The sequence below is a fragment of the Uranotaenia lowii genome, chromosome 3 (assembly GCF_029784155.1).
Source record: "Uranotaenia lowii strain MFRU-FL chromosome 3, ASM2978415v1, whole genome shotgun sequence".
NCBI lineage: Eukaryota > Metazoa > Arthropoda > Insecta > Diptera > Culicidae > Uranotaenia > Uranotaenia lowii.
In genome coordinates this window covers 163,976,950-163,989,220 of record NC_073693.1, presented here as the reverse complement: position 1 = coordinate 163,989,220, position 12,271 = coordinate 163,976,950, and the positions used below count along the sequence as shown (strand labels likewise).

The window sequence follows — 12,271 nt, the reverse complement described above, 5'->3', positions numbered from 1 at the left end:
CGGATATAGTCTGCGGAGCCAAACGAGTGCGGTGTTCTGTGAACAAAAGTGCAAATGCACTGAATGTTTGCTCAACAGACACTTGATTACTTGGCACAGCCAGCAACACCATCGCTACCTCGTACATTAAAGCATTGGTTGCCTTTTGAGCTTCCCAATGCTGACAGATGTCGTACTAATATCCTCTACGCACTTCCAGATCCAGTTGAAGAATGCTCTGGTCTATATTCTGGTCGAGGTTGGGAAAATCAGCGCTTGGAAGGGTACTCCCACACAGCTCGGCCAAAAATTCATCCATTTCGTCAGGTGGATCCATGTGGATAGTTTTTGCAGGAGACGATGAAGTTGCCTGTGCCGGTTTTATCCTCTCTATCCGCTTCCCTATTGATTTTATAAATAGAGCTATCTATTCATGTGTCGCAAGTTAAAATCTGATCATTTTGATTTTTCGGATTCTGGAACCGGCCAGATTGGCCAAATTTCTCTGAGAAGGGGAAAACGACACGGGGACGTGGACGATGCATGCACACCTCATTTTCTCACGTGCCGTTCGTGCTCAGGAAGCTTTTTCCTAAGCACGAACGACAGGAGAAAATTTCGTTCGTGGAAGCAAATTGAATCTATTAAGACAAATGCTCCTCAATCCTCTCGAGCTTTACGCTCTCGGGCTAGTTTTTTTGTTCCCTTTTCTCTTCCTCTCTCCAGATCTAACGTTGCGCGATGAAAGCTTTTCGTTCGCATTGAAAAACCTGTGCAATTGTTCCGTTGTTGCTGTTGGGGTTGGTGTCTAGCAAAGCGATGTCTGCTTGGGAGTCAATCCGAACTCTCACTTGCTGAAGCCAATGGAAAATAAAAATCAAACAGTAGCGCCACCAAGTCCTCAATAGTAAAGTTTAAAGCATTTGGAAATGTTTTCGGAACATGCATAACATAATCATAATAGCAAAGCTGAAGAAACAGAAAACATTGTCCGAATTCATCATTTGAGCAAGGTTGACCTAATACAAAATTGACAAAATCGACAAAATTGGCAAAATTTGACAAAATCGGCAAAACTGACAAAATCAACCAAATTGACAAAGCTCGTAAAATTTGACAAAATCGGCTAAACTGACAAAACTGACGGATTGACGAAATGGACAATTGCCAAAATTGACAAAATAAACAAAGGTAGACAAAACTGACAACATTGACAAAATGATAAAATTTACAAAACTGACAAAATGTATAAATTTGACAAAATTGCTAAAATATACTAGGTATACAAGACTGACAAAATTGAGAAAATTGACAAAACTGATAAATCTGACAAAATTGGCAAGATTGACAATATTGCCAAAATTTCCAAGGTAGACAGAACTGACAAATTGACAGAATTGACAAAATAGATGAAATTGACAAAATTTATAAATTTGAAAAAAAATGGACAAAATATACAAAGTAGATAATATTGAAAAAATTGAGGAAATTGAGAAAATTGACATAACTGACAAAAATGACATAATTCACAAAACTGACAAAATTGATAAAATGGACAAAATTAATAAAATTGACAAAATTTACAAGGTAGATAAAACTGACGAAATTGACAATTGATAAAAATGACAAAATTGACATATTTGACAAAATTGACAAATATTGACAAAATTTTACAATATCGGCAAAATTGGCAAAGTTGACAAAATCGACCAAACTGACAAAATTGACAAAACTATAAAAACCGATAAATTTAACAAAATTGACATTGACAATTTGACAAAATTGGCAAAATGGATAAAATTGACAAAATTGCAAAACTGAAAAAAATGAAAATATAGAAAAAAAGACAATATTGACAAAATAAACATGATTGACAAAATTGACATTTTTTCTAAAATTGACTAATTTGCAAAATTGGCAAAATTGAAAAATTAACAAAATTGACAAGTTTGACAAAATTGTCAAATTTGCCAAAATTTACAAGATTGAAAAAAATTTACAAATTTGACAAAAATTTAAAAATATTGTCAATGTTCATTATTTTTAAAGTTAGTTCTACCGATTATGGTACTTTATGTTGCCGCATCGTATTTTACTCTAGCATTTGTAATTTTATCCAATAGTGTTATCAATGTATTTGTTTCCATTGAATTATTGGAAATACATGGTCGGGCATCTTTTCTAAATTGTTTTTCAATTGTTATTCCCCTCCCATTTTAAAGTTACCATATACTGTAGCTCCAAAAGGAGTAAATAGAGTGAGATAATAATGTCATAGAAACGGAATCATTCAAGAAATTCCAGAATCCAGTTATTCAAAAATCTCCTACCTATTAGTTGCAAATAATGTTATTTATCTGAAAATTATGATCAAATCAAAACTCTTTTATCCTATAAAAAACTTTGAATCTTAATTTCTTAAATTGTTAAATGTTATTTATCTGAAAATTATGATCAAATCAAAACTCTTTTATCCTATAAAAAACTTTGAATCTTAATTTCTTAAATTCATTTTTGATTTACTGCGTTTGAAATTCTTTAATCATCATTATGAATTTATAAATCTATCATTTTTTTTTATTGTTTTGTGTCATTGTATTCAAATATAATTTACAGGCTGTAAGAAAGGCTACAATCCACTGTCAAGTGTATTAAATCGGGTTTTTTATTTATTTATTTATCGTCTTTGATTGAATTACCCTCCAGACTAATAGCTTAAATCTAATAATTCCTACTTAGTACTAATTTAAACCTACATACGTTTATACATATTAAAATCAAACAAGCACCGAGTTAAAACGTTCACTACACTTGTCTAAAGTATCCGGATTAAATAAAACACGACTGTTTCGTTTTAGGTATCACAAGGCAATGCCAGCTTGCGCCTGTTTATCTATTTTCATTCCTCAATTCTCTCTCATTTCATGGCAGTGTGGTCAGTAGGACACAACAGTTCTTCCCCTTTTACAACGTTTTTCTTTTACAATTTTTACTAAATTAGTTTCCACTTAACATTTTAAATTCATTAGAAATAATTATATTCGGATTGCATTTTAGATCTTTTGTTTCTTTCTGACCGCCGCAATTCCACACCAGGGTCAATTGCTTTTCGCTTCCTTTTCAACTGTGTCCGGGAATCCAAGAAATTCTTCTTTTTCACTTTTGATGGACTCTGTCGTGGTTGCTGGTCGTACTTCTTTGTTGGTTGTTCTTGACAATTGTATGTTTACCTTTGGCCTATAGAAATTGTCTTGGTGGGCCGGGATCCTTATTTGTGAACGATTTTTATACCATATCTCATCACCCTCATTTAATTCCCAACATTTTGTTGAATATCTTTGGAAGACTGCGTTAATGCTTGTTTATGTTTTAATCTAGGATTTAATAGATCCATTATCGTATTTGGTTTGTATGAAAATATAATTTCAGATGGAAATTTACCATCTTTCGTTGGACTGTTTCTATAATTAACAAGAAACAAATTTATTTGATCTTCCATTTTCAAATCAGCAAACTCCGGATCTAACAAAAATTTTATTAGGACATCTTTGGCCGTTCTAACTAACGTTTCGGCTTGTCCATTACTGGAAGGATTGTAAGGCGGGCTTCTTAGGGCTTTAATGCCTTGATTTTCAGAAAAATTACTAATACGTCTGGTAATCCAAATCGAGCAAAATATCCCACCATCCTTTTTAAAACTTTGCTGTAATCCGTTCCGGTTTTCATCCAAATTATTTCTAACCATTTGGAGAAACTGTCAATTAATAACAAAAAGGTGTGATACTTTTTCTTTTTCCAATTTATCAAGGTACAAAACAACTTTCTCTCTAAGTCTGTATGGAACATCTTAGGCCTTTTTAAAAATAGGGCTGTCGACATTAATCACTAATTCAGCATCAAAAATTTTGATAGGAGTGGAAAAGTCTTTCACAAAAACATTTGCAAACTTCTATTTAATGTTAGATATAATTTCATCTCTGTCAAAATTTGCCACACCATTGATTGAAGAATTTTTTGAAAAAAACAATTCTTCAATCCGGAACAAAAATATCCAATGGTCTTCCAAGCTAAGGCGAAAAATTTTTATTGCAGTTTAGTACTATAAGATTTAAACATGCTTCCCTACCATTATACTGTACATTTACCTTACCTTCACCTTCAATTGATAGTTTTCCGCCATTTACAACAAATAATTGTTTAGATGGTGCTTTTAAAGGAAGGGAAAAATATTTGAAATATTGATTTTTGCTTATAACAGACACCACAATCTATTTCCATCTGAATAGTTTCACTCTCAATCTTAACATTTACCAAACACGGGACATTCCCTTTATCTTTAGACGTCACATTCATACACTGAATATCACCTGTATCGGAATCGCTATCAGAATCCGATCTAGCAGCTCTTAAGCGATTCAGCATTTCGCTCAGGTGTTTATCTGTGGTTAGCCCCGAACTTCTCGATTCTTCTACAGCATCAGTAAACTTCACCGCATCTCTTTTTCGATTTTTGAGTTCAAAACATTTATGAACCAAATGGCCCTTGCGATTGCAATAACTGCAGGTGATGCGGTCGTAGTCAGGTTTACGCTGTCCTGGATAGTGTTTTTTTTTTCCTTCGAATCATCATAACGTTGACCGCCCCATTTGTAATTGTAACCAAAACTGCGTACATTTTCCGAACGATAAGGTTCACGCCCCGCTGGCCTTGAACCCAGTCGACTTTTAACAGAACCACGCATTGATCCAAGAACGCCAACAGCTGCAGTTTGAGCCTGACTATGCTCCATCACCTTTGTGTGTTTCCAGTGTTAACTCATAGCCCGCAATTATCTTTTCAGCCACACTAAGCGTCAAATTGGGTTCTCTAATTTTTGTGGCCATGAAAAGCCATTGGACTGTAGGGCGGCGCTTCGCGAAACAACCACTGATGGGACTCACTCCCCCTGCGGGAGCGAGCCTCTTTTAACTAGACAACCCTTGGTGGTTGTCTCACCAGTGGAGGCAGGTCCTCGGACTGGCTGCCTGGAGGCCAAGGCCGGTTGATCACTAGCTTGCAGTGATCCCAAACTAAACTCTTCTAAGTGGGGGCTCTGATAAGAGTCGATTGGATCGGAAGCAAGCGAGGAGGAAGCACAGAGGAACAACACCAATGTAGTACTGGAACATTCTGGATTTTATTCTCTCGGTTTACTTTTTACACTTGTTTCGTCCTATGCACTGTTGCTGGCACGCAACTTTTGCCTCTGCTTCCGGTGGTCTAGGATTAGACCATTCCTGGCTGGTTCGCTGGTCCTCCTGTGTCGACCACTCCACTGGACCGATGTGGCCGCGATGATGGTTAAAAACAAACTGATGATGCAACGCGTGCATCTCCTCTCGCTCTCTTCTCAGTCCGCTCGTCGGACTGAACACTAATCAACAGTTGTTTCAGTAGGATATCGGTGACACCAAATAAAAGTCGGTCACGAATCGTCTTGTCTATTCCCTCAAAGTTGCAGAATTCTGCCATCAATTTTAATGATAATAAATAGTCTTCGGCTGATTCCCCTGGCTCCTGGAAACGTCCACCAAAGGATGAACGCTGAGAAACCTCATCGTCTACCTTATCAATGTACGTTTCAATGCAGCCACTATCTAGCTAAAGGATGCCTCTGTCAGCTAGCCAGGACCAGGGAATAACAGCTTCAACTCCGTAAATATAAAAGGCCCAGCCAAGGTGATGAAGTTTGCTTTCTTATCGTCATCCGATATTTTGTTCACTAGAAAGCAATACCCGAGACGTTTAACCCAGTCAGAAAAGGACGTTCCTCTTCTGTAGGGTTCGATTGAAGTAGCTAAGTTTGAGTTAGCCGCTGATTCTGCCATTATGAGCTGATTGTTATTTCCGGTACGAATTTTTAATTTCCAAACAAGAGAAAAGTAAAATTAAAACCGCTTACCTTCCAGACCCAGCGCGCATGGAATATAAACAAAACTTGCCACAATTTTGTCAGCACCAACAGCGAGTTCACTCCTAATGCATCAACGGCCACTCAGCACGAGAGATGCAGTTGCGGAATAGAAGAAACTTTTATGTTGAGATCTCAAACGAACCCTTCAGAAGTTGAGACACTCACTCTCAGTAGGTACTTGCTTTCGTTGTTTTGCGAGGACAATGCCTACTGTGATGGAAAAGGAAAATTGAACAATTAAGTCTGTGCGATTTCACAATAAGACACTACGCGAAACTTGTTCTTATTCCACTTGTATAAAATGATGAAGAATCGATAACGCTATCAATTCTTTCTTCCAAATAGGAATTTCTTACTTGCCGTTCAAAATTTTCGCGAGCGATAGCTTTGGCTCTGGTCAATTTTGACTTCTGGCTCTGCGTATCACTTTTCACAATTTATTTTCCGAAAACCTTGGTCAATTTTTACTCAAAGCCTTACCGCACCGTTTTGCCAATAAGCAACACTTTCACGACACCGGAAAACATCGATTATATTTTTTTCTCGTCACCAGCTAAAGTATCCGGAGTAAATAAAACACGACTATTTCGTTTTAGGTATCACAAGGCAATGTCAGCTTGCGCATGTTTATCTATTATCATTCCTCAATTTCCTCGCATTTCGCGGCAGTGTGCTCAGTAGGACACAACATTGCCAATAGGATTATGTCTGTCGTATGCGGTACGATGATGAGGTATCCAAAGAAACTGGCATTGTGGAAGTGACCTTGTAGGTACGTAGATATTAACGCGTTGAAGTTTGTATGGGGAGTCGACACGACAAGCCAAGGTATCAAAAATTTGCTGTAATTCGATGTGACGCTTTTCTAGTGTGGTTAAGGGTATCTTCTGAAGATCCGATCTAACCAATCTAACCAACAGCAACAACTCTCGGAGTTTTTTAACGGAACCAAAATTAACATCGCACCACACGTAACACTTAACACCTGCCAGCGAGTTGTCTCCTGTGAAGAAGCAACCGAACTTTCCGACGAGGAGATCCAGGAAAACTTAGCGGAACAAGATGTGATCTACCGTTTTGTTAAAAAAGGGGACGGTCAAACGATACCAACAAATTCCAAGGTCTTGACAATTAAAGGAACAGTCGCGCCAGAATATATCTACTTCGGCTTCCCACCCGATCGTACTAGAGATCGCTAATGCGCCTGAAATACGGTAAGTTCAGGCACTCGAAGCTTAGGTGCGAGCAACCCGAAAAATACTTGAACTGCGGATATCCTTCTATCCACTCAAAATGCGAAAAAGAACCGCATTATTTGAATTGCGGTGAAGCCCATTATGCCCAGAGCCGCTCTTGTCCTGTACAGCTTGAGGAGCAGGAGATCGTTAGGATTCGAGTGAATTTAGGGATTCCCCAAGGCGCAGCAGTGAAGGAATTCCGTAATCGTCAAAAAAGCAGCACAAAACATCAGTCAAACCCAACAACGTCTCAACATATCTTCAGAACCAGAAAAAGCCAAAGATCTTCGAATACTTGAACTTGAACAAAAAGGAGCACAATTAACTGGACTGCTCCAACAACTACTGGCCTGCCTGGAATTCGAATCGACATCGGAAACCGACAATTCGGACAACTCCACAACCACAACGATCACAGCCAACAGCCAAATCTGTTCAAATTCGAATGCCTCTAAACCAGGTCCAATGATGACAAATTAGCCAATACCGTCTCTATTCCCAAGAAACAATGCCTCGAACCAGATAACAATCCAGGCTCTTTACAAAGCTTCAACACCCGATCCTACAAATAACAACAGATCGGTAAGTCAATTCCATAAAATCATTCTTAAAAATGGCTACTTACCTCAACAATATGAACCATCACATTCACAACACAATCACCCCTGCCAACAATAACCAGAAAAAATAATCAGTGTTTGCCATCCAATGGAACCTATTCGACTTAAAAACACGCGTCTCTGAACTTCAAACTTTATCCTACCAATTTTTTCCAATTATTTTTGTGCTGCAAGAAACTATGGTACATCCATATCTCATACAAAAAGATTATATTAAGGGCTATCATCTACACTTCCATCACCATCCGGGCTCGCAAGGCTCCGGACTAGCCATAAAAGTTGGATTTCCTAACTCATCTCTATCGATTAACTCGACCCTCAATGTTGTAGCTGTCCGTTTAAGATCTCCTGTCGATATCACAGTTGTTTCGCTTTATATTTCCCCGAAACAGCCATTCACCGAATTTTGCTAGGAATTGGAAAACATAATTAGCCAACTTCAAGAACCGATTTTACTTATGGGCGATTTAAATTAACATTGAACGGTTTGGGTGCAACTCAAACCGACGGAAAAGGATCTTTTCTCGTAAATCTTGTGGACAACAACAACTTGTTTATCCTGAATGACACACTACCCACCCGAATTTGTCCCTCAACCGGGAATACTTCCGCCTCAGACCTTAGAGGAGAGTGGGGATACATGATCCCCTTTTCTTATTTTCACCATATCTTTTTGGAAAAAATTAGCAACTCACAATCTTTTACATTTTCTGACAGCGTGTAACTTCAAGTTTCTATGCTCCTAAAATTAGAACGATACTTGAACCCGTTGATGAACTAGAAGCATTTTCGTGGGAGTAAAAAAATTGCGATATTTTTGAAGTTAAGGGAGACTTGATCCTCTATTGAAAGAGACTTGATCCTTTATTCAGGAAGCCCTAATCCATGGAAAAAATCAAACAAAACCCTAAGATAGAATGTTAATTGACTATTTTGGTCATGTTTGTTCTAATTTCACAATCTATAATTGTCAGAAAAAAAATTCTATAGCTTATTCTCAACCCTCATGACATTGCATACTTACGGGCGCAATTTTTTATAAACAAGATGAAATCAATTATTTTAGCCCTTTTCTTCAGATAATTGATGGATGAATATTAGCTATTGGATAAATATTAGTCATCTCGTAATCAGCAATGACCACGATCCATTGAGTAGAAGAATATACCGGGATCATTTGTACCCAAATATTAGGGATCAATTGTACCCAAAATCAACATTTTAGAAAACTTTTTCTGAAAAAAGTTGGGAGTTTTCCATCGCTTTGAAAATATTGTATTTTGAAGTTCATTTTACACTCGAAAGATTGATGTATTGGAATAAATATTTTTGTTATAATATTTCCATGTTAGGAACATTTTAAAATGATGAAAAAAGATCTTCAAGTCACATTTTGTGAAATTTTTCAAACCAAGTTCAATAACCCAAAAACTTATTTTGTTTAAATTTTTTGAGCTTCAACCATTGCTGTTTTGTTCCATTTGGCACATTTTTCTAGAACATTTGATCTTTGTACGACATTCCAGTTTGGAGATATAGCTAAGGAATCAAGTATTCCCAGGGATCAAGTATCCTCATTCTCCCCTGTCGGGATTGAGCGTCACTTTTTCCATTTTTACTTCACTCGAGGCAACTTTCTTTTGCAAAGTCTCTTTCCAGAATGACTCTCCGATGCCACTCCGTATGCGGTTTAACCGTTGGGTCATCCTTTTTTTTCACTCTTCTCACTCAGATGTTGCTCTCTCTCTCAAGAGATTGAATGGCATTTGACAGATATTCGATGTCGTTGATTTATCGTTTTATCGCTTCTACACTGAAATAAATAATTCTGCGTGTTTCTATTCGAAACTTTGAAATTCAATCAACTATTTTATTTCATTTCTGAAAAGAATACCTTTTTTTCTGTTTTGAGCCAATCAATTCATTTTGTTATTGTATTCCCTACATTGCCCCTCTTCTCTAAATTTTCTTTCTATTTCTTATTTTTTACTTAAAGAGAAAAAAAATATCAGTGGATGATAAAATATATATTTGTATTCGCCGTATGGTAATGACAATTTTCACCTTATTTGTGTTAGCAAGTCAATCGTCAACACTATACAAGAATGTATCGTTAAATCTGGATGAACGTGAAAGGTTTTCGCGATCTCGTAAATTGAACTTTTTGGGATTCGGCTTCTCCACTTCATCACCTTGAACAGGTTCCTCTACGGGTGCTTCAACATGGGTTGGCTCTGAGATATGATCTTCACTTTCAGATGTATCGTCATCACTAATAATCTTTTTAACATCCTGCACGTTCCGTGAATACAAAACTCCATTCTTGTTCATGACCGCTACTTTTGCGCCTTGTCTCGCTGCAACTTGGTAGCGATCTGCAGAGAAATTTGGATCTGTTTTTGTCTTTTTTTGAACGGCTACTTTAACAAAATCGCCTACAGTAATTTGAGATTCCTTGGCGCCTCGAATTGAGTCAGCGTATTTCTTACTAACAAGTTTCGTTTCTGCGTCCCTTTCACGAACGTCTATTCTGTCCAATTCTTTATTATGTCTCTCGTTCCACAAGCATGGAAAGACACCTCGGTATTTTCTACCAACCATCAACTCAAATGGCGTTACTAGAAGTCTAGAATGTGGGACAACGGTGTTGTGCCTATGAACATATTCATTTAGGGCTGACTTCCAATTTCTACCGTCGATTCTTGCGGCCGAAACCGCTTTTATCAGGCCTTGATTTTGGCGCTCCACCGCTCCATTAGACTGCGGACTAAGTGGTATCGATTTCCTTATTCTAACGCCTTTTTCTTCCCAAAATTTACAAAATAGTGAACTCTGGAAAGGAGGACCGTTATCGCTCTGTACTATTTTCGGTAGTCCCCATGGCTTGAAGATCTCCATCAAAGCCAAGTTTGTCGTTTCTGCGTCCGTTTTTCTCATTTCAGCAACTGAGAGGTAACGAGAATATGTGTCAATGGCTATTAGAAATTCACCAGAACCAACTCTAGGGAGTGACAGAAAGTCAATTTGAAGTATCTCCCAAGGCTCGTTTGGCATTTCTCTATTCGACAGTGGAATTGGTGGATTTTTTCTAGCAAGCATGGTGCAGGTGTTACAGCTTTTTACATATTTGATTGCTTCTGTGGCCATTCCTGGCCACCAGAAATACTCACGCAGAATGCGCTTCATTGCGGCTTCACCCACGTGACCACTATGAGCTGAAGCCAATGCTTTTTGTCGAAGGGCCGATGGTAAAACAATTCGTTCGTCCTTAGAAATGAGCGACCCCACATGATGCAGGTTATTTTTATGGCATTCAAACTTCTTTAGACCCTGTGGCCAAATCCCAGTGTTCATTGCATCTCGAATCTGGGTTATTTCTTGGTCTTGGTCAGCGGCTGATTCAATTTTACCAAGAGTAATTTCCATAGACCCAGCATCTAATGCGTAAAGAAAGTGGCTTTCACTTTCTTCTTCAAAGGGTGTATCTTGCGTCTTTTGAACTAACCTTGACAAGGCATCTGCCACGTTTTGCTTTCCTGTAATGTTCGTGTGTGTGTGTGTGTGTGTGTTTTTTTTTTAATGAAAATTTACAAAGATAATGTACATATAAACAATATTTTTTTTTTAACTCACCCGACACTCTTTTAATCTGCATGTCATACGGTTGTAGGCGCAGTGCCCAGGCCTAAGCCCTAGATACTGCCCTCTTGCCAATTCGATGATGTCCATTGAAAATGAACTCGTTCGCTTCCTAGTCCGTTCTAACGACAAAGGAACGGTTAACTAAATAAAAAGAGAAGCGCTCTACACCCCAAACTACTGCTAAGGACTCTCTGTGAGTCTGCGGGTATCGTTTTTCTGCAGTGCTTAGAGCTTTTGAAGCGCAAGCAATAATGCGGGGAACCTCTTGCTGATTGTATTGGACGAAGACGGCACCAAGTCCAATAGGCGAGGCATCTACAAAAAGCTCGATACGGTCCGTTGGGCTGTAGTAGCCTAATTTTTTTTATGCTATTCAGTGCTTCCATTTTCAGGTATACAAATTCTTTCTCGTGATTATCAGTCCAAGCAAACGTATCTGCCTTAGCTAAATTCCTTAGGTGCTCAGTTTTTGTAGCTCTATGGGTTATGAATTTATCAGCAAACGTGATTGTTCCCAAAAAGCTTTTTACTTCGGAACAGCTTTCTGGTCTCCTGAAGTTACGAATTGCTTCCAGTTTCTCCTCTTCCACTTTCCAACCCGAATCCGTTAGTGAAAAGCCAAGGAATTCAACCACTTGACTATTAAAGACTGATTTTTTTAAATTGATTTTGACATTGTGTTCATACAGTCTTGACAAAGCCATTTCGAGGTTGCGATCGTGTTCTTCTTTGGATTTCCCATAAATAAGGATATCATCTAAGTAATTCTTCGTTCCCTTGCAGCCTTCCAGTATAATTCTTTGCATCACCTCTTGAAAGATGTCAGGCGAATTTGTCA

The 12,271-nt window shown here is 38.0% G+C and overlaps 1 protein-coding gene across 1 annotated transcript; it reads right to left on the bottom strand.

Annotated features, from left to right (window-relative positions):
- Window positions 1–9,873: 9,873 nt before the first annotated feature.
- Window positions 9,874–11,145, bottom strand: LOC129752807 (uncharacterized protein K02A2.6-like). The gene has a single exon (XM_055748585.1). The coding sequence runs from the start codon at window positions 11,143–11,145 to the stop codon at window positions 9,874–9,876; it is 1,272 nt and encodes a 423-aa protein (XP_055604560.1).
- Between the last annotated feature and the right edge of the window lie 1,126 nt (window positions 11,146–12,271).